The 23113-nt window shown below is 35.4% G+C and overlaps 1 protein-coding gene across 17 annotated transcripts; it reads left to right on the top strand.

Moving 5' to 3' along the window:
• The first annotated feature begins 58 nt into the window (after positions 1–58).
• On the top strand, positions 59–23021 carry LOC100646773 (afadin). Of its 17 annotated transcripts, none has more exons than XM_048404437.1 (26): positions 643–766; positions 859–977; positions 6083–6194; positions 6304–6496; positions 6628–6912; positions 7079–7362; positions 7552–7654; positions 9817–9913; positions 10154–10459; positions 10767–11046; positions 11206–11862; positions 11975–12223; positions 12366–12506; positions 12620–12685; positions 12928–13001; positions 13126–13244; positions 13672–16176; positions 16935–17039; positions 17433–17577; positions 17751–18038; positions 18184–19248; positions 19330–19459; positions 19526–20366; positions 20473–20738; positions 21026–21141; positions 21232–23021. In XM_048404437.1, exons 3-26 carry the CDS (start codon positions 6084–6086, stop codon positions 21590–21592), a joined length of 8787 nt encoding a protein of 2928 aa, XP_048260394.1. In that variant the 5' UTR covers positions 643–766; positions 859–977; position 6083; the 3' UTR covers positions 21593–23021. The 17 variants fall into 17 exon arrangements, with proteins under 17 accessions (XP_048260390.1, XP_048260388.1, XP_048260398.1 ...); XM_048404438.1 differs by having other exon boundaries at positions 668–766; positions 882–977; XM_048404443.1 differs by lacking the exons at positions 643–766; positions 859–977 and adding an exon at positions 5596–5768 and having other exon boundaries at positions 21232–21376; positions 21499–21683.
• Positions 23022–23113: the final 92 nt, after the last annotated feature.

Genomic DNA, 23113 nt, shown 5'->3' with positions numbered 1-23113 from the left:
TCATCTGTATCTTCTGATATTTCTTGATCATTGTGAGATATGTTAGTGTCGACATTAGCGAATAGTGAATAGTGAACTTTAACTAATACCGTTTTAATATCTGTTTTTCAGCACGATCAGTGCATATAAAAGTTATAAAACATGATCGAAGATGAATCGAACCAATAAAACGTAAAATACATTTGCAATATTTACATCTGTTGTTGCGTATTCATTTATTGTTATATGATTTATTAAATACTATAATATCGACCAAATTACAATGTTTTCTAATATTAAAATATTGTAGTTTCACACAATTATTTTATATTCTCATTGTCAATAGACAAAAACGATTTTATGAAACAATCATTAAGTGCAAAGTTACAACCATGGGAAATTTGAAAAATAGCTAATTAAAAAGGCTATTTGGGACGTCTTATAAGATATTTGTTACGTTGAATTTCATCTCAATATATCTTTTATAATGGATTTTATTTGATAAAAACTTGTACTCTAGTTTATGTGTAAAATATTATCATTATGGATTTATCGTTGTTCATACCAATTCATACGTTCAAAGAAACACGATAAAGCGACACCTGTTGGTATTTATGATTATAGTTGGACTGTTAAAGGTTTTAGACACAGAAGTTCAAGTGTGAGTTTAATTTTGGAGTAGGTCTTTTTATTCTTTCCTATTTCTTTGTCATTTTTTATCCGTAAATCGTTAAGTGCTACGTTCTTCAAATTTCATTTTGTTATGCAGTTTTCGATACGCTTTCACGTATGTACTTACTTGTCTATATATGATTCTTTACTGGTATTGAATATCAGTTCTTCATTTGAAATTTCTAATAATTACAACGTTCTGTTCAGTGACGATTGATCATTTGTTTAAGTCGCAAGTCAGCAGAAGGCACCGATAATAATAAGATTTTTGTGCAACTGATTATGGAGAAAATTGTGAAGAATACCAATAAAATCACTATATAAAGGTCAGTCAGTGAGAGAGAGAGAGGTTAAAGTAAGTAAAATAATGAAGTGGACAAATGATCATTCACGACAAACAGAAATATTACCTAGATTGCCTATAAACGCGAGTTAGTAAAAAAGATCTCTAAGTAAGAAACAAATTTTGATGAAAAGCTTAGTTAAGCATCGATACACGCAAGATAATAATATATATATGTATGATGAAAAATAAACAAAAGTTATCGCGCAAGCATATTCCACATGTTAATCAGCGGTTCTTCGACTGCATCTTATCATGTACGATAACAATAGACCGAGTGGATTAATAATATTTAACAGTATATATACATACGTACACATAAGTAGATTCATCATACTTTTGCGGGAAAAGTTACTAAAGAAATAGAATTCGAGTATCGACAAATTAAAAAATATACACGCGTACACGTTGTACTCGTACGTATTGAGCAATTGGATATATGTATTTTTAAGATGAAGAAAGCAACAGAGATGTTTTTAATTTTGAAAGTTTCTAATTCATTATTTAAAACCAGAGTTTAGTCTTCACGATTGACATGTAAGTTGCCAACGCGATGTTAATGAACCGGCCTCGAGTCTCGAGACAATTGCATAATATGTATATATGCGCATGTACTTAGATTTGTACGTAATACGCACGCGTTTACTTGATTATCTTTGATAAAGTTGTCACTTCCAAGTGTTTACGTGTTTATGCTTTAATTCATTTTGCTATTAAATTAATATTTTAAGATTTATATCGATTATGTATCCGTATTCTGGCATCCATATAAATGACACGCATGTATATATAATAACATTAAAGCTTCAGACATGTTACATGTTTACCAAATCAGATGTATAGATCACGATCAAGATTAGCAAAATCAAATTACGCATGATGCGGAGAGACCAAGAATACAAGGAATGTTATACGCGATAAAAAAATATTTCGTTTTACAGAGAAAGAAAAAGACTATGCAGAGAGGTAGAAAGTATGTTTTCACAGCAAAATGTTTTGTCTTGATCGAACTAATATTTTTTCAAAAATATTTTTCTTTGATTCCGTTTCCTTTGTATCCTGATATAAAAGTACAAACGATATATGAAACCGAGGATGAGAAATTAATTCTTTCAGTTACATACATATATTACAAACTATCCTTGTTAGAGTTACATTTGTCATTTGAAAATATAAATAACCGTAATTACTGAAAACGTTTATATCTTTGTATAAAGATTGTATTACAGTCCGTAGTTAAACAATTATGAATAATTCGTGATGATTAGTGTAATCGAAATCGTTGCATATAGTATGTATCATAATAAGTTTAAACGATAAATATAAATAAAAAACAAAATAAGAAAATATGTAGGAAGAATTTTCATATATCGTGATAACTATGTAAGACAAGTCTGCTATAGCTTTCATAGACCTTTCTCAAGCTCGTTCTTTAGATGCAAGCTTTGAAAAGACTTCTTTTTAAACGTTTCTAAATGGTTGCTTCAATAATAAAGAGGACCTGAGATAGCTACTGCGACACGCTGATAGTATGTACTCTACATACTTACGTATATACAATCCTGTTTCTTCAATGTTTTTTATGCTATGTAACACTATATTATAATTATAATTTGTTTTCTTTGTTTTTTGTTATAATATGCAAGTAGTTACGAATACATGTTCATATATGCATAAATACGCATGCACGCGCATAAGTAATAAAATATGTTTGTTAGAAATTTGAAAGAGAGGAATAAAACTAGAAGATTTTAAAGAAGAACTTAAGACAGAAATGTGTGCATACGTATTCATTTGGTACATTCATGTGAACGGAATAAGCAGGAAACGGTTAGTTGAGGGTAATAAACAGACCGTTTAAGCATCCATTTTCAACAAAGCTTTGGCAACTTGATGGCGCAATGAAGTTAGTTACGCGATTAGCAGCTTTCACGTATTAGGTTTCATATGTTATCATCTACTATGCAAACAAAAGTCTAAACTTAAAAACCTGAAATTTCACGTATTTATTTGCGAGCTCGCAGTTTATGAATGTTTATTTGTTTTGGGAGCTAGTAATATCTGTCGTTTACTTTTCACATAACCTTAAGGAAATTCGTTTCTATCGAAATCATAAAAAATTATTCTCATTGTTTCTTCCTATTTCTATCTATTTGGTGTGTAGTCGTGTAACACATAATGGTGTTACCGACGAAGCCGTATAATAAAAATTAGATTCGTTTTATTAGCAAGTTCATACATAAGTAAAATATTTCATGCACTGAAAGAAAGCTATTCAGTATTTAATACAATTTATATACAACAAGTTAAATATATAAAATATTTATTGAAACAAATATTTCTTCGGTCAGATCAATAATTTTGATCTTTAATTATAATATCACTTTATTGTGTCGTATCTTTTTGTATTTTTTTACACGTTGAAAGTGCAGTATGTATAAATATAGTACGAAAAATAAAAAAAAAATAAAATAGAAGAAAATAGAAGAAATATGGATAAAACGGAACAAAACAGAACAGTACGGAAAGGAAGGAAACGAAACAAGATAGAATGAAATAGAACGGAATAGGACTGAACAGAACGAAACGAAACGGAATGGAATGGAACGAAGCGGTACGAGTATGAATCGGACCAGATCGGAGCAAGCTGTATTATAGCATGGTAGCGAGGTAGTAAAAAGCGTGGCGGGATAGGAAGAATAGTAGGGGTAGAAATGGATTGGAAGAGGAGGGATAGGTAGAAAAGGATGTAAGCAATTTGTCAGTGATGGAAACGGTGTAGCAAGAGGAGGTATATGTTTTCCCCCTCTTAAGATACTGAGTCCCAAGCTTTCCGAGTCCATTCGTGTCGGTCAGTTCGTTAGTAATTACGCGGCAAGAGATAAGTTTGGGTAGGCGCGTAACATTCGGTATTGTGTAAAATAAAAAAGCTTTGGGTGTGGCGTTTGTTTTTATAGTATTTAGTAGAAAGTCATTGGCAATTTAACTCATTGAACATTATTATCCATTTATTCGTTGCGATAAAAAAAATGTGGGATTCACAAGTTGGATGATACTTGTGTATATCACGAAAGTGTTTTTCCCGCTAACGGGCTGGATTACACGAATACTAAGCTCATCGTTGAACTGCTTACACTTAATTGGAAACATCTTTTGGGAGATAGAAAAATGTTTGATATTCGACAGGTTTTTATAAACAAATTTTTACAGTTTCGATTGGATTTGTCTACAATAACAGTTTATATGAATGCGATGAACAACAGGAAGTTTCGCATAAGTTATAAGGAATGACTATTACTCCTTTAGATTTCGAAAAAATTTATATATTTCGAAATTTCCTAAGATTAACTCTAGTTCAAGAAGATTTCCATCTTCTTTATCCTTTGAAGTGTTTGGCTTTATTTGGATAGTCGTTCGTCTTTCTTGTACTTTATATTTCGCTTGATTGTATTAGAAGAATGACAGTCTCAGAAGAGTAAGTACGATGACACATCAGTCTTCTGCCTTTCTCCACTTTTCATTTTTTCTGTGTTTCAATTGTATTTGTTACACCGAGTATTTCTCAAGTATTTTTTTCGTATAATTTTTTATTAGTAGTTTATAATAGACTAATTTAATTATTTTCTAGTTTTAAATGTTATGTTGCTTCAATCGTTTATTATACGTATGTAATGTGCGAAAATGCGAGAAATGTGGGAAAACACCTGTTTTTAAATTATATGAGCTGTTGCGAATTTGGATTTGCACAAAGCAAAAAAGAAAAGACAGTTTTTTACGTAATTGACGAAACGTAGATCGTTTTACGTGGCATTTTTCTTTTCATTCTTCACATTGTATATGCAAATATTTATTTGTATGCGAGAACGTTGTATCCGACACTGCATATGAGACTATGTATATGTGAACGTGAACATGCCGTGTACTGGCATACTTATGTGTATGCGAACACCGTACATGCGTGAGACAGAGGGGAGAGAGCGCATAATGAAATCACATAGCATGGTATAGGCGTGTTCTTGGATTAAAAGTTTGACGATAGCCGAGCGATTGAAAGTGGGTAGGTGATATAGAGAAAAAGAGCATCCAAGAAATGACAGAATGATGCAAAGTGCAACGTGCGTGAGGAGGGTACTCGAGCGTGTTCGAGAATTACTCGAGCGCGCTTTTAAGGTTTTAAGATCGAATGCACACTCGGTCGAAGGAGATTGGAATGCGTGGTATGCGACTTGTTCGTTGGACGTGTTTCACTCCGAGTTAAACCGATTGTATTCGAACATTACCGAGAATATCCGAGTCGAGACGACCCCAACCGATTCAAACCGACTCTTTTCTTGCCGATTGTGACAAAACTTGTTTCGCTTTGTTACTCTATTGCTATTTCTCGGATACATCGCGAGCTTGATTTTGCTTCATTTTTGAGGACTATGTATGTTTTTTTAAAAGTTGTCCCCTACCGTATGTGTTAGGCATTCTCAAAAAGCAACATCGTGCACAGAAAATATTTCTGTTCGGTAAGCTCTGTTCTTTTCAAGGAGGCAAGAAACGTTCTATATTGCCTCCTATAATTTTACATGTACACATATGTTTAATATATCAGAGATAAACGCTGGTTTAAGAATATGCTTGTTAGTGGCATTTGTCTGTTTTTCAATATTTCGATTGGCAATCTAATTTGATGGAACCGCTGCCGTCGATGATGACCACTTGGAGTGTATCGCGATGCAATGGGAACACATTTGTGTAACGGTGTAATCTTTTTATTTGTAAGCGATAGGTATATATGCCGTTTGTTATCTTATATACTCGATCAATTGAAATTTGATCTAATAGCAATTATTCGAAAATCGATCCGAACAGTATGTAGATGGTGATAAGCTTTTACTTGAGAAAATGATTGTCAGAGAAGTTAATTGGCGCGTAACAAACAAATACAATTGAAACGAATATCTTTGTCCGGTATGTTTAAGCTGATAGAGTAAAATATACGCGATTTGATGAAAGGCATATAAAGCGGCATTGATGAAAAATCAACAAAAATTTGGTAAAAGAATATTAATCTTTATTCTCGTTTCTTTGGGTGGATTTTAGAATGGCCACGGAACTGGCAAACAAAAAGGCCGAGCGCGAAGCTCTGCGCGGTGTTATTCAGCAATGGAATGCCAACAGGTTGGATCTGTTTGAGCTTTCAGAACCGAACGAGGTGAATTATTCCGCCTACTGCACCTGATTCTTTCTTTTATTCAAGAGATTTAATTTGATCGCCACGTTCGACAATAGTGATATACTCAATGTTTATTTGTACTTTTCAGGATTTAGAATTCCATGGAGTAATGAGATTTTATTTTCAAGATAGCGGTCAAAAGGTCGCAACAAAATGTATTAGAGTAGCGTCGGATGCGACGAGTCAAGCGGTCATCGAAACGCTTATTGAAAAATTCCGTCCAGATATGCGAATGCTTTCGGTTCCTGAATATGCACTTTACGAAATTCACGAAAATGGTGGTAAATATAATAGTAATTGAGGTTGTCAGCAGTTAAAGTATATATTGTAGTTAACATAGCAATTAGTCATGATATTATCCCTCTTGTCTCTTCTTCTCCTTTTTCTTCTTCTTCTTTTTCATTATTTACAGAAGAACGTAAGCTTGGGCTTGAAGAAAAGCCATTGTTAGTGCAATTAAATTGGCACATCGATGACCGCGAGGGACGCTTTTTGTTAAGAAGAATCGATGACAAAACCAACGCTCAAGGTGTTGGTTTTTCTTCTTCGGATGGGTCTAGTTTTCGCAGAAAGTTGAGTAAACGCGAGAAGAAACAGATGAAGAAACAGGAAAAGCTGAGTCGTTTAAAGAGTTTAGAACAAGATGAAAATACTATACCCGTCGATCAAAATGGAGTAGCTGAAAAACTTTACACGGGTGAGTAGATAACAAACTTCTTATTGTCGATATATCAAGCGAGTTATACGTATATTAAGACTATTTGGATGTTATTGATGATATTGATACAACATGGCCATTTCTAACCTGGCTGTGTTTCAATGTATATATCGTATGGTACAACATAATGATGTTCCCATTTTAGAGTTACCTGAAACAAGCTTTACCAGAAGTATTTCAAACCCGGAAGCTGTGATGAGAAGACGACGTCAACAAAAATTGGAGAGAAAATTGCAGCAATTTCGTAGTAAGGATGGCGGTCCCGATACTGGCGGAACGCTGAAAATTTACGGCGAGGCGTTATGCAAAGACGTCCCATATAAAACATTGCTTTTAAGCGTCCGAGATTCAGCAGTTCAAGTCGTACGAGAAATGCTTTCTAAATATGGTTTAGAGAAAGTGGATCCACAGCAGTATTGTCTCGTACAGGTCAGCTAAATATTTCTTTTATTTTCCACATCTTTTCGTCTGTATAAGAAGTTTATAGCGTATATATACAATAGAATGCTACGGAATTATCATTTATAATACCATGTGCTACGTGCAATGTCGAACAATTTATATACATTTATATTTTTCAATATTTCGTTTTTCAATGTTTCGTTTCGAATGTTACAGGTAAATAGTGAAAATAATATTAATGGAGGAACACAGCAGGAATATATACTAGACGATGACGAATGCCCTCTAGCCATTCTTATGAATCATCCTTCTACTCGCGGTAAGTGTGGTTAGAACTTTTAATAGGAATAATCCTATTTATGTATTATTTTAATCGTGAAAAAAGAATAATTTTTACTCATAACTGAGTCAGAAGGTGTAAATGGGGGAAAAAGTAGACGTGGTTCAATAATTCATAGATATAGATAGGCACGAATAAAACAAAAATTGATAGAACTCAAATTACAAGATGTAGAAGCTCAGGAGGATGGACAAATTTTAAGAATTATTAACAATTTTACATAGCGTTGATATAACAGCATAGTCGTATTCAGATTCCTCAGTTAACATCATGTCCTGCCGTGCCGTGCCGTGCTCTGTCGTGTATTCTAGTGTAGTACAGTGTATACACTATGTCGATAGATATAATAAGTTGTGGCGTGCGCGTGCTTGCCGAGACCAAAGAACCGCCCACCAACCCTTGTTTCTGGCTGCAATGCTTAAATTCAGTCGCGCAATATTGTGACGTAATTTAATGTTACTTCTGTTAGCAACCGTGGTATCAACTTTTATACTGCAAACAAATTTTTGTATAAAAAAAGGATTTTCCTTTATCTCTTTGTTTGCTTGAAATGTTTGAAGTTCCATGCAGTAATCTGGATAAAACAATATTCTAAATTTTCGATACACAATACGTCGTTGAATAGTGAAAAAATATTACAAGTTATCGAGTGACGTGTCGAATGATAAACATTAAAGCGTTAAATAAAAAGCTGGTATTGTTCTTTCTTCTATTAATCAGTCAATTTAAAAATCCAGTTATTTGGTATTTTTTCTCTGCTCTTCTTTCTCACGCAATCCTGGGCAAAACAGAAAAAATTTGTTAAATTTAGAATATGCAAAAAAAATCGTTGGAAAAAAATAAGGAGAAAATACAACCTGTGTCTCAATTTTCTTTATAATATAAAGTTGGCCCATATATTTTCTTTAATTTTAATTATAAAAGAAAAAAATGTGAAACATAGAGGACCAAAATTGAAGTGATCGATCGAAGAAGGGACCACAGACGCGTGCGCACACGCATACATATATTCAGGGACCAAGTTAAGGAAATCGACGAATTTTATACACGATGATGGATTGGGGAATTAGACGTAAGAATCTTTAAAGTTATTCTATCGATAACTAGTAATGATTTCTTGGTTGTTAATATTTTTCGATTGATACATTTGTAACGTAAATACGTTCACGAATTGCAATTGTGACATATATTATTCAGGGATAGAAATAGTTTCTGTGTATAATGTCGATAAAGCTTTTTATCGATAAGTTTTCGTATTTGTATATTATTGCATACTTATTAATTAATTATGATAGGAATAATATACGGTTTAATACATGTTCAAGAAGGTGGAAAATTGCTTGTCTTTCTATAGGTTGTAATATTCTTCTGATACGAACTCTATAATGGAGAACAGAATCGAAAGGAAATTTGAAAATATAAATTGCAATCGAGTATTGTTAAAAGTATAGGTTATTATATGGCTGTATATTTTCGGTTCGATCGATGGTTTCACATTGGTAATGGGTATAGATCGTTCGAAATAAGTGAAAAGGTGTGGTTGTAACAGTAAACGTAGACTATGTAGGTCAGTTGGACACGCAAAGGGTATAAAATGTGACACATGACTGTATGTATATCTGTGATACCAGAATGATATCTGTAACATAAAGAGTAAATTATGTACTTATTGTTATATATATTAAAAATCCGCTAAATGGAACTTTCATGTGCATATACAAAGTTCAAAAGATACATTGCCACTTTAGATGGTTTTTCAGAGATTTCACAGATTTCACTCTAAATTTCCAAGTAAAATAATTTATATCTTTAATTCGATGGCCATATAAGACATGCAAAGATTATATTGTAGTAGAAGAAACAGAGTAAAGCGAAATAAAGGGATGACTATTCCTTTCGTTACCGTTCTATTATTCGAATCATGTCATGGTATCTTACGTTTGGACGATAAAGGGAAATATTTTTGTTTTTCCACATATCCCTAAATTAAAATGTCGAAAGACATATTAACGATAAATCACATAGAGATAAATAGAGAGTGATGTAGGTTATTCTTTATATGGAAATAGTATAGTCTTGGCAACCTACGTAGATTAAGAACAGATGTTTTATAAACAAAATGTGTTTTGCATTATTTACAGGTTCAATTATGTTCCATGTGCGAAGAAGACCTTCAGATTATGTGCCTCGGAAACGGAAGAAAAAACCTAGTGGCAAATGGAACGAATTAGATTACAGGTTTTTTGGAATGATAAAATTATAGCGAAAGAGTTCGTTCTAGGAGAAAAGAGTGCATCGAGTTCTCGTTGTCTTTGATCAAAAGGAAAATATATTAAATTTATGCGAGGGATTGGCTATATTGATGACCAATTGTAACTTATAACGGGAAACTTATAATTTGAGAAATATTAATGAAACCAATGATAGACTATGAGAGGCAATCGTTATAACATGTAATACGCATGGTTTGATTCGCAGATACGAAGACGAAAGATTGCCCTTTTCGCTGGAATTGAATCCTGACGGTAGCGAAATTCCAAACGGGGCTGGTGTGCGGCATCGGTTGCAGCCAAATGTAACGGAGGTGGGCTCGGAAAGGCCGATACCTATACATCCATCTAGTCCGAGCAAGTCTACATCTGTCCCTGCTGCTGCTGTTGCTACTGTTTGCCATACTCGAAGCCCGACACATGCACCGGAATCAACGCACAATTATGAAACAACCTTTGATCTCGATGGAAATGTAGAAACTGCCAGTCTTACCAGTAGCAGGGATGGTAACAGGTAATATTTAATAGCTTTTTCTGTTTCACCGAAAGAGTTCACGTTTACGTTGTTACATTTTTATAACGAACAGATTGTTTGATCTAACAAACAAATGAAGAGTGATTAAGCCATGACATGCATCTCGAAATATAAAATCCGAAATACGAATATGTTTTCTATATGAAAATCACAATTGTATAGTACCCGTAAACAGATAAGCATACACATAATGATAAATTATCCAACGGTTGAGGAAACAAATTCAATCATAGCATTTTGGAGAACCACGTTGAATGATATCGAATCTTTCTGTTGTTTCGAGCAGAACGTTGCAGAATGATCGACAGCCACGTGGGACGGATCCGATTTTACCAGCTGTATTAGAATTTCTCGAGGAAACGGAAGAAACATTTTTTCATGCGGTAATCACAGATGTTGAACCATCGGCGCCACAATTCAAATTGGCTCCAACGTATACGCTTTACTTGGCAGCGAGATATCGCGCAAGCACACATTATAGACCAGAATTGCAACCAACGGAGAGAGCTCATAGATTGACCGTGATGTTAGCAAATGTCGCTAGCATGATTCAACGAGTAATACAGGTAAATTAATGAAGAAATACATAATGTTTCGATAACCTAACTCGAGATGAGCTATTGAACAATTAAATCAGTATAAGCCCGAGGTAGACTGTGATGGTGGAGATATAAATATTACTGTTGTTATTTGATACATCATTCTATTCCATATCATTGCCGTAGGAACGGTACATGGATGCGTCCTCGTTGGCACTGTGGTTAGCAAACGGTTCGGAACTACTACATATGTTGAAAAACGATCGGCACGTAGGTGCGTTTTCAACCAGAGCACAAGATATTTTGACGGAAGCAGTTCATACAGCATTCGCGTCGTTGGTTAGGTGCATTTCCTTGGAACTAGCACCGGCAATGTCACAGTTCATGGCAGATGCAGACGAACCTGCTAAAGAAGCCGGCGTTCTTCAAATATTTTCGAGCACGATGGCTTTACTTAGGCGATGCAGAGTAAACGCTGCACTTACCATTCAACTATTTAGTCACTTGTTCCACACAATAAACGCGACCGCGTTTAACGCTTTAGTTTCAAATGCCAACTTGTGCGTTAGATGGTTCGGTCGTAGATTAAAGGCGAGACTAAACGCTCTGGAAACTTGGGCTGAAAGGCAAGGCTTGGAACTCGCGAGTCAATGTCATTTGGCAACCATCATGCAAGCGACTCATCTTCTACAAGCTCCAAAATACAATGCGGAGGAACTTGCTACCTTGAGCTCTACGTGCTTCAAGTTGAATTCTCTTCAGGTCAGAGCATTGTTGCAAAAGTATCAACCAGCTGCGGATGAACCAAGACTTCCTGCGGAATTGATTGAAAACGTAGTCAGAGTGAGTTGATATGTCTACTTATGTAATAATACCACATAAAAAGGATAAAGGTGGAAACATGATAGGATTTCCAATATATTTATAAGTAATGCGTTATCATATTGAATTCTAGGTGGCCGAAAGCGTGGCTGATACGCTCGCACGTGCTGATGGCAGAGAGATTCGACTTGAAGAAGAGCCTACGCTCGCTTTAGCGCTTTTACTTCCCGAAGATGGATACAGTTGCGAAGTTATTCGTGGTGTACCTCCAGGATTAGCCGAATTTTTAGCGCCATTGCAACGGGATGGTCTATGCCGTATGGCACCACAACCCACCAGTAGTGGATATTGGACTATATACATGATAGATCATCACAATAATGTAATTTGTTTTCTTTTTCCTCTCTTTTTTTCTTGTTCCCGTTTCCTTCCTTCTTTTTACCCTTGTTCTGCTTCCTACCACGGCTAGCAATGATGATACTTGAACAATAATCAAGATCTTAATTACCAATAATATTTAATAGTATCGCAGTCCAAGCGCAATGAGCAATAGATCTGGAGGTTATTCCTGTCATACAGGGCCGAGTGGTGCTCAACCCGAGATACATGTAATAAAATTACACAAGTCTACCAATGGAATGGGTTTGAGCATTGTCGCAGCCAAAGTATGTGTTTTTGTATTATATGTATTATATTTACATGTAATTATATATTTTAAATCTTATGAAATACCTTGTTCTCGCCAATAGGATATACATTCGGTTGCGATATGTTGCAGGGCGCTGGTCAGGATAGGCTTGGAATATATATAAAGAGCGTAGTTGCTGGTGGTGCTGCTGATGCTGTAAGTAAATCTCCATGTAGTACATAGAGACAAGAGGAAAATTAAAACAAAGTCGTTTCTCTCATTTACATTCTACCACAAATAATTATTAATAATTATTCTATCATTAGTAAAATCTATCATTTATATCCATATGTAAATCTCTATTGTTAATTTTGACATATATATACTATGTAGTTTAAACGAATACATCTAATCGCTTCATTTTTACACAATTTTAAAATATATACATACATATGCAGGACGGCAGATTGACGGCTGGAGACCAATTGCTAAAAGTGGACGGACAAAGTTTAGTAGGAATTACTCAGGAAAAGTAAGTAATGTATAGGTTGTGCTAAAGATTGCATAATGGATGTAGAACCATTTTAGGAGAAATTATCCATATTAATTCTCTCTATGGTTGGACTTATAATAACATTGACTTTGCTATTTCGTAGAGCTGCTGAATATTTAGTACGTACCGGACCAATAGTAACATTGGAAGTTGCTAAACAAGGTGCCATATATCATGGTTTGGCCACTTTATTATCACAACCGTCACCAGTAATGACCAGAGGTATGTATGTTGTCCGTTCGAAAACCGTTTTGAACTTTCTTTAATAATCATAATGCGATTCGATTGCGTCGTTTCACCGTTCGATAATTCGTTTCGCTTTAATACTGAGAAGAAAATATTACAAGAATTAAAATACCGTGAGAGTAAGGCAACGAGCTTAAAAAAGCGACGTGATAAAGAGAAAGAAACTGAAATAAGTAATCGCTTAAATTTATAGTGCAAAATATACTCTAATTCGTTCTTGCGCGATGCTTTTAATCTGCTAATTGCGGAATGTTAAACAGCTTATAACGCTTTCATGAATCGTTCTCGCTCGTATTATTCGTCACCGCACGTCATTTTATTCATCGGGTTCTGGCTCTCGCGAAATAGCCAGATATAGATGATTGCTTAATTAACGCTTTACTAACTGATTGTTCTTGAGCAGCGCACAAGATTCGCCCCAAGTCCGAAAACTTGGAAGCTTCATCGCAGGAAACGAACGAGCAGCCATCTACATCGCATTCAATGGGTAATTTATTGAGCGTTCCAAGGCACGCGATCGGTTCGGAACGTTCGATCGATTCAGTACCAGGTGCGATTCTTTCTTCGATTTGTTCAAAGGACTTGGAATATAAATATTATCATAATTCCGATTTATTAAATTCTTCTCGCCTCGTCTCAAATCGGTACTGCAAACCATTCTGGAGTATTTCACAATCGAAAGACCTGCGACAAACGTGTTTGCGGGATCATACACCGTCGTCATTGTTAACATACACGCGGACTTATGCGGAACATACCGATAACGAGTCGGTAAAACAGCAGTCTCGGCGGGAAAAGCGAGAAAATGTAGAAACAGTAGTTGGTGGTGGTAACAGTAGTGGTGATGGTGGTAATGACCATGGTACAGATTTGAGTTCGAATTTGGAGCATGGTGATAGATATTTGCAAACACGCGATCATACTATTTCGACGAATAATACACGCGCTTCAACCGATCAAACAAACCACAGATCTAAAACGACAAGCTTGTCGTTTGTTTCGGAAGTTGGGCAACCTGTTCCGTTTACCCAGTCAATGAATATGAACGCTGTTCAAACACCGTCAATCATTTTAAATTCGACAAATTCGGTTTCCACGACAACGGCGCTAGGTATCAAATGTGATAATTTTTCTCTCGATTCGATACCTTATATCGATCAAACGGATGACACCCCGACGTCATGTCATCCTTTAAACGAATTCAACGAGTATCAATCGGAGAACAATAACATATCTAATAATCGTGTGATTGATGTAACCAATATTTCACAAGATGATTTCGCTGCATCAAATTTACCACGATATAAAAACGATGTTATGGGCAAATATTGCAGATGTTCGCAACATTCGGTGATTGAGAAAAGATCACAGATCATAAATGAGAATGGGCAAGAAGCATCGAATAGGCAACAGGAATACGCAGAAGCTAATAAAATGACAATTATTGGATTTCAAGCGTTGGAACAACGAGACAAAAATTACGAGATAAGAGAAAAAAAGGTGGAAAAAGATATATCAAATAAGGAGAACGGTGATTCCAAAATTTGCATGATTTCGAAAACAACTCCGAATGTTAATAACGCTGTAAATCCAGTATTAAATCTTGACTTGTCTGGTCTAGATAGCGATACGTCAAGTGATATATCGACTTTCAACAAATGTTGGAAATCACCGGAAGAGGTGCGCCTCGGTTGTGGTGGTCGCGTAGCCGCGTTGGCAAAACATTTTTCAAAACTCGGCGATGTTGAACCGATTCATCATCGACCTAATGCGATTAAATTATTAGAGAGCTCAAAAAAATTTTCTTCAGAACCTAATGTTGCCTCGATTCAAATTTATCAAAAGCGATCGGATTATCGGTTTCCCGCCATCGACGATATCAATGAATGTCAATCCGAACTAGATTTGAGAAATAGCGAAATTAAACGACGATATCTTGCACCAATTGGATTGGACCAAATGTTCGAAAAATCGACCATAGATCTGTTAAATGAAAATGGTGATGTTAACTATTATTGCTATCACAATAATTCAGCCGATGTGTATAAAGGTCAATCAACAGATGGTAAACGGAAGTTGTCATTGTCAGAACAAAAACAGGTGATAGAACAACTGAGGGAAGTGTCTGATCTCGATGGTGCGAGAGCATCGCTTCTTCCTTTTCGTTCTCCTTCTCTACCTTCTTTTCACGTATTGAATAAAGAACCAGACATGGAAGTTTCAAACAGCATTTTCGTCGATACAGAGTCAGGTACAGCCTCATCGTTGTCTTTGCGTGAAATACAGGCGAATATTCAGAGATTCGTGTCATCGTGGCCGACGGATATTGGAGAGAACAGTGTGCGAAGTGAGAATGCAAGCAAACCACTCTTATTCGATGATAAATTGATCAAACGGTTGGCAAATTCCTATCCAAATATTGAAAAGGCAAAAGAATTATCACGTAATGAGGACAGCGAGCAGCGAAAACAGAGGTGGTGTAAACGAAAAAAATACCGTTCCACCAACGAATTGAAACGAACTACTGATCAACGGGGCGATGCTGATAAAGCATCATCGTTTCTCACTAACGATCAGCAGTATTCCCGATCTCGAAACGAGGATTCCTCGCAAGATAACGATAACGATAACAAAACAATATACGGACTAAAAACTTGCAAAGAAAATTTCATCTTCAAAGACAAATTCCAACAGAATCCGATATCACGTGTCGCAGAGAAAAACCATTTCGATCTTTTACCGATTAAAAGCGATCAACATGCGCCAGTGGAGATTGAAAAAGAAACTTCGATAATTGATAAAGACATAGAGATCGATGTAAAGCTCGACCAACATTGGAAAAAATCAGTTTTATCCAAGATTTATCCAAGATCGAGTCAAACTCATCTAGATATTGGTTTCTTTTTACGTAAGCAATTGATTTTGCTCTCGCATTTTTTTAATGCGTGCCTGTCAATATTAGGAATAATGGATGTTATGCAAGTTAATAGTCATTTACCAATGATCGACTTACCTCACGCATGTCAAGATAATTTTCTTTTTAACAATTTTTCTTGTTTTTCCCCTCTTCTACTTAAAAGCACATCTTCTGTTTCTTTCGTTAGCAATCGGTTTCGCTATGAGATAAATGTTTATGTGCATGTTGTAAGTGTAGAGCGAAAAAGAAAAAAAGGAGAATGAATGAAAATGTATAAAAGAGAGGAATAGGACTTAGCTTGCTTTTGTTACAATTTAAATTTTACACGTCCGCTTTTTTTTCTGTCTTTGTACTTTGTTATATGTATACACATTATACATATATAAATAACAACATTCATACTTCACATGTATTTACTTTACGCTATTTACATGTGTTGTTGTTATTGCTATTAACGAAATATGCATGCATACGTTATTAAAACACAATCTCGCAGGAAGAAGTATATAATATATTGATATAATAAATATAACCATTTTTTGAATAAAGCGTGCGATGCACGCGTGAAAAATTGATATTTTCTATATGATTTTTTGAATGATGTAGTCTATTCTGTTGATTTTTCATAATTGGCGGATGAATCACAATATACTGCTTGAATTATTCATGCTTGTCTAAATGTTCACAATAAATATCATTAAAGTACAACATTACACAAACATATGTTTCCGCACGTGTGACTATCGCAGGACCTCGTCGCATGAGTGAACGAGACTTACCATCTCGGCTTGGACGCGACGCTACTGCACCGCAACAACAAATACATACCAGCAAGTCCGTGCCAGCATTGCACAGTAAGTAGAAACGGTAATTGAAGAAAGGAGAGTGAATGATAGCGAAATGGAGATACTGTGCTATATGGTTGTCATTATCATGTTGCTCGTTGGATTCAAGCACTCCTTTCGCCTCTAACTTGGTCACACACTTTACTTTCGTGATATTATGACTCACTTCTAATCCGCTTTTCACCTTTTTGTTTTTCACTTCGTCTCGCCTCGCTTCATCTCGTTCCGTTTTGTTTCTTTTTCCTTTCTCTTTCTATTTTTTGTATCTAGGATTTTATGCGCTATTTATTACATTATTACTATTATTTTTGCGTTATTGTTTTCTCACTTTGTTGGGTTAAAATTTTATCTCACAAAAATATGTATACTAATTAATGTGTGTCGCACGGTTCTGTAAAACAGATGTAGGAACGGATGGAAAACAACAGCACGAGGTATTCAATCCTGGTTATAGCAGGGCATCGTCGAGTAACAGCGTTACACCGCCTGTTACGCAGCCACCTCCACCAATGACCACAATCAACAGTTCGACGTCGCTACGTTCTCGGTAAGAGAATTCATTTTCTTTCGAACTTTAGTGAACTTTTCCTTACTTTAGATCTTAACTGAACCCTAAGAATTTTCGATTCCTTTCGCTTCCCAAAATAATTTTACCATCTTTTTTAAATCATGTTTATCCATTCCTCTTTCTTTATATAATACATTTCTTTCTAAAAATAGCTCGAGTCATAATTTACATGATCCAACAAAAATGGGAACATTACCACCGAGTGGTCTTGTGAGTAGACAACAATCATCACCGAATTTGAACCCTGGTCAAACAACGAGTAACAATAGTTCAAGTGCTAATGTTGGGCCAAGTTCGAATATTCTTCAAAGTAACGAAGCCGAAAGATTTTATCAAAACTTGAGCATCTATCGGAATCAAGACACGACGACGACGACAACGACCACGACCACCACCACGACCAAGCAACGACATAGTCCCTCTCAACATTCGGATGACAGGTAAATAGCTTTTATTTTTCTTATTTTTTTATCATTTGTTTTAATAAAATTCGTTCATTTTGGTTTTCTTACTTTAGTTTTATTTTCTCGACCTGTGAATTTCAAATAAAATTATCTAATTTCTTCCCTTTCCGTGAATTTATAGGAATCCTCTGCAACTGCAAAAAAGTTCGAGAGGTTCACAAAATTCTTTGAATCGTCCAGGAACATTTGAAATGAATCAGACCAGAGACCGTCCAATATCTGCATATGTACCTCAACCTCAACAACAATCTTACCTTGTTGGTGGTCTTTCGCAACAAGGCTGTGCAGCGCCTCCAAGATCTCAGTCATCTCGGGATATAATACGACAAGAAGCAAAGCTCCAAGAAATGCAAGAAGAAGTCAGAAGACGCGAATTACGAGGTGGCATTCCAGTCCCATTGAATCAATATCGACCAACCGCATATAATTTAAAAACAAATATGTCCGTTCAATCTCCGATAAGTTCTGCCGTCCGACCAACAAAATCTGCCGGTTCCCAACCAAATTTGGGATCAAGTCCACCAGTAACAGTGTCCTCCGCACCATCCATCTCAACATCTGGTCATGTAACCACGAGACAAACGGGACCTTCGAATTATGGTTACTTGGATGCGCAATATGGCCCCTATATGGTCCAATATGGAAAATCCCCACACGTGCATCAACATCAACACCAACATCAATCTCAACCTCAATCACAACATCAGCATCCGCATCAACATCAACATCAGCTTCAGCTTCAGCATCAACATCAGCATCAGCATCAACATCAGCACCAACATCAACATCAAAATATCCAACAACAAAATCTTGGACATATTCAATATGGACATGCTAGTATGACATCCACCAGAGGAAAAAACGATTTAATTCGCTTACAATCCAACGGAATGTTGCTCGACTATGGAAGAGATCAAGGTACACGAGATATTGGAAAATTATATATGGATCAAAATCAACATGTTGCTGTTGGATCGCAGTATTATTTAAATTCGGATGTACGAAACGAACATTATAATGACGAAAATGGAATAAATAGAGCGCAAACTGCACCGGAAGGAAGTACGATGTCTAATGAAATTCCAATACGGCCTACTTTACCGGAAGAAGGATATCCAGAAAGTCCTCCACCGCCGCCGCCAAGCACTTCGACTCATCCACTTTATAGTAAACAATCGGATTCAAGGTAATATCTTGTTGGTTAATTAATGAAAGATCAGATAATATAAATGAGACTAAAAAACTGAAATAATATTTATCCACCCAGGTACACTGCGAGTATGCAGGATCCCCCTCGTGGGGGGTATTATCCAGCAAATACAACTGGAACTACGTTACAACCACGTCAATATCAATATAGTGCTACGAATCCATGGCAACGAGAAGAGAAAGAAAGAGTAAGTTTATTTATTAAATGTATCTTTGTTATCGTTTTATTGTTATTATTATATGAAATTATTTAGGAACAAGCACGTAGAAGAGAAGCTGCAAGACAGTGGCGAGATCAACAAATAGCGGAATTAAGTGCATTATCTCACAGAACATCACAACAGGAAGAACAACTGCGGGCTCTTCAGCTGGAAAGAGACTTTCAAAAAAGAGCTGAGGAAGTTGCCAATCAACAAGACGATGACGAAGAAAGTAATGATTTAGACACCGAGAACATAAGAGTACAACAAAGCTTGCTTCGTACAACGGTGCCACAAGATCGAAATAATTCATTGGAGCAACATCACCTCAACTTGCCTAGAACAAATGCAACCAATCAATCTATCAAAGGAAATCATACTGGTCAATCTGTTGGTGGTTCCCCGATGCATTCTACCAACGTCGTGTCGATACATACGGGCAATGGCCCATCTCAGCAATCTTCGCAAAATATTGTAAATACTTGTCTGCAACAGCAACAGCCACATCAACAGCAACAAGAGAGTTCTGGTTCGCATTTTTCGTCAGATCTTCAACATGAACACACCAATCAAATGCCAAATAATATAGGGCAAATTCAAATGTCATCCTTGCTTCATTTAAACTCTTCTCAAAAACCACTTGGTTTATCTCAATCTAACGAAGAAAAAGAGATGCATCGTAGACACGAGGAGATTAAGCGAAAACAAGTCGAATTCGACGACACTCAATCGAAAAAGAAGGAGGAAGAAATTAACAAACAACAACAAATCCAACAAATGTATCAACAGCAACATCACTCGCAACAATTGCAATCCCATTTGAAAACTCAACAAATGTTACATCCCAGTATGTTACGATTGGACAGCCTAATTATTAACGGATCAAGCGCCTCTTGTAAGTATTCAGAATACTGTCAGTAATGACAAAATAAAAACAAGGTCCTCTTCTACTAATTGTCACCATTTATGTTTGGATTATATGTACATATATATTTTAATAGCCACGCATAATACTAGCAACGATGCGCCTCTGCCTCCGGAACGAGGTTCTAGTTATGCGGTTATGTCGCAACAAAGTACCCTGAGGTCGAATAATGCAAACATATCTAATATAGTAACATTGGCTCAGCCGCAGTCAACGTCTGTTAAGAGAGTCTCTTTTCATGACTCAAATGCAAATGTAGAATCAGTGCAACGAAGTGTTTCGTCTGGAAATTCGAGCACAAGTCAAATTCTGGCTATGGATGTCATTACAGAAGATCCAAATGTAAGATAGATTATATATACACATATATATTATTTCTAAAATTGTGTGCACTTTCGTACATGTTCAATCACATATTGAACTCACGATTTTTAAATTATTTACATTTTTTATGCAGATAATATCATCATTTATTCAATATATATGTATTTGGTAGCTTTATCCTGCTTTCATTTCAATTCCAATTGAAAACTTTTATTACAAATTTTGATGGTTTACCAATTTATAGTTGAGCAACTTAAAGTTACAACTATGTAAACCTATTTTCACTATTTACTTATTACTTTCAGAATTTCATAAATGATGCAGAAATTTTATTGGCATCTCCAAAAGCACCCGAAGGATCCGGTGGGGCTCCAATTACTGGTAGTACCCCTGGTGTAATAGGTGCTCAAGAAGTGTACAAGTAACGCTATAATTTATTATTTTTTGTGCTCGAATGGTTGCTAATAATCAGAAAATGAATCGTGGATTTTTACTTTATTGTTTTATTTAGGGATCCCAGACAAAGAAGGCTCGCTGAAAAACAAAAGCAGCAACAAAGTTCTCAAGTTGGGCAAGTACCTGAAAAGCTGAGTTTTAAAGAAAAGATGAAAATGTTTGCTATGGAAACCGGTGAGGATGGAACGCCGCGGGACAAGGTAAAAATTTCACGTGCGCAGCGCGAAATAGATAATATTGGGAATCCCACTATCCCTACATTGAATAGCAATAATCACCACCACCACAATCATCACAATAATAATAACAATAATAACAGCAGCAGTGGCAGCAACAGCAGTACTAGCAACAACCCGAATAACAATAACAGTAACAGCAGTAATATCAATAACAACAGTAGCAACCGACAACAATAGAAATTAAGACTGAAAATTGAAAATTGATTTATTTTCTTTAGAATTATACTGTTACTAATATGAATAAACCAGATAGAATAGCATGGTCATGGTCCAAAACCAAACTGTTGCTATATTTAACGTAAAGTAGAGTGTATATGTATTATATTCATAATGGCACTGACTATTTTACATGAGTATACATGGATCATTCCAGCAACTATTTGCACAGTCTTGACCAAGAGTATGCTATAAAAATGGATATAAATACAAGTAGTAGAACAATTATTAATTAGGACTATTAGAGTAGAATAAATGCATTCACACAATTTTATTGTCTCTTGGCCTTTATATCTTTAGCATTTAGCTACATAGATAATGTTGAATGCATTTAATGCCTACTCATTCCATTGGACCAATTAGCGTTCTACGCAATAAATAAGGCTTATACCGAGGTCTAGGATATAACCTGGAACTTGAGAATTATTACATCGATTTTACTGAGACAACGTACCATAAAATTATATGTTATATCATGAATGTACATAGATAGAACTAGTTGAATTTTTAGAGTTACTTGTTATTTACGATATTGTTTCGTATTTATATTTGGTGTGACGCGTATCGGGTACTGAGTACTTTTACGCGTATGCACCTTTTCGTTACACAGCCAAGAGGCACGATAGCTTTAATGCGATCGTCGTTAATAAAACATACACGAATTTAATCAAATCTGTGGCAGCTTTAAAATAACATAATGATTATGCAAATAGGGAAAGGATACACATTGGTATCTGACTAAAAGAAATTTCAATTGAAAAAACATGATTATTTACGCAATTAATCGTTGTTATGAAGCTAATTAGTTTTTTACAATAACCATAATTCTTCCGTTTTCGGCTATGTACGCAGATATAATGGTCGGTCGATGTCATAAGATTTTACTTTATGTGTGTCCATTGAATGACATACGAATAACTCCTTGTCAAGTGATAAAAAAGACAACGCTATAATTCTTATATTTCTTTACATTACAACATCGAATTGTTTTTTATTTTAACAACTGTGTATTCGGTTATACGTAAAAATCTATTGAAAAGAAAATTACTGAAATGAAATTGGCAAGGGGTAGAAAAATTAACAAAAAGGTAACGCGGTACATAAAAATATCATTTTTGTTGTGTACAGCGAATATAGAACATTACATAATATAGCTGCATTATATTTTTTCTAACATACACTTTGATGTTCCGTTGATACGAAAGTAATTTGATAGTGATTTAAAACGAATATCCTACGACTGTATATCTTATTGCGAAGTATTGTCACAGTTTACTATTGTATACATTAACGATTATACATACATTTACAAATCTCCTATTTTTTAATTATTGTAAAAGACGTACGATGCGATTAAGAAATAAAAAGAATTATTTGTAATCTACAGTGATCGAAAAGAGTATTTTAGGTAAAGTAAAATTCCTTGATTTTTATATAGTATCTAAATATACATACAAACAAAGAAAAAGAAACAATTTTTAG

Source organism: Bombus terrestris, chromosome 3 (assembly GCF_910591885.1).
Source record: "Bombus terrestris chromosome 3, iyBomTerr1.2, whole genome shotgun sequence".
NCBI classification, from domain to species: Eukaryota; Metazoa; Arthropoda; class Insecta; order Hymenoptera; family Apidae; genus Bombus; species Bombus terrestris.
The sequence above is the reverse complement of the archived record's forward strand: the minus strand, read 5'-3'. Positions and strand labels throughout refer to the sequence as shown.

Excerpts from the sequence above, each read along its gene's own strand:
- LOC100646773 (XM_048404430.1), top strand. The coding sequence starts at position 5,719 with ATGGGAACACATTTGTGTAACGGTGTAATCTTTTTATTTGTAAGCGAT. Across the intron at positions 6,195-6,303 it reads AGCTTTCAGAACCGAACGAG|GATTTAGAATTCCATGGAGT; the intron begins GTGAATTATTCC and ends TGTACTTTTCAG. Across the intron at positions 17,040-17,432 it reads GTCCGTGCCAGCATTGCACA|ATGTAGGAACGGATGGAAAA; the intron begins GTAAGTAGAAAC and ends TCTGTAAAACAG.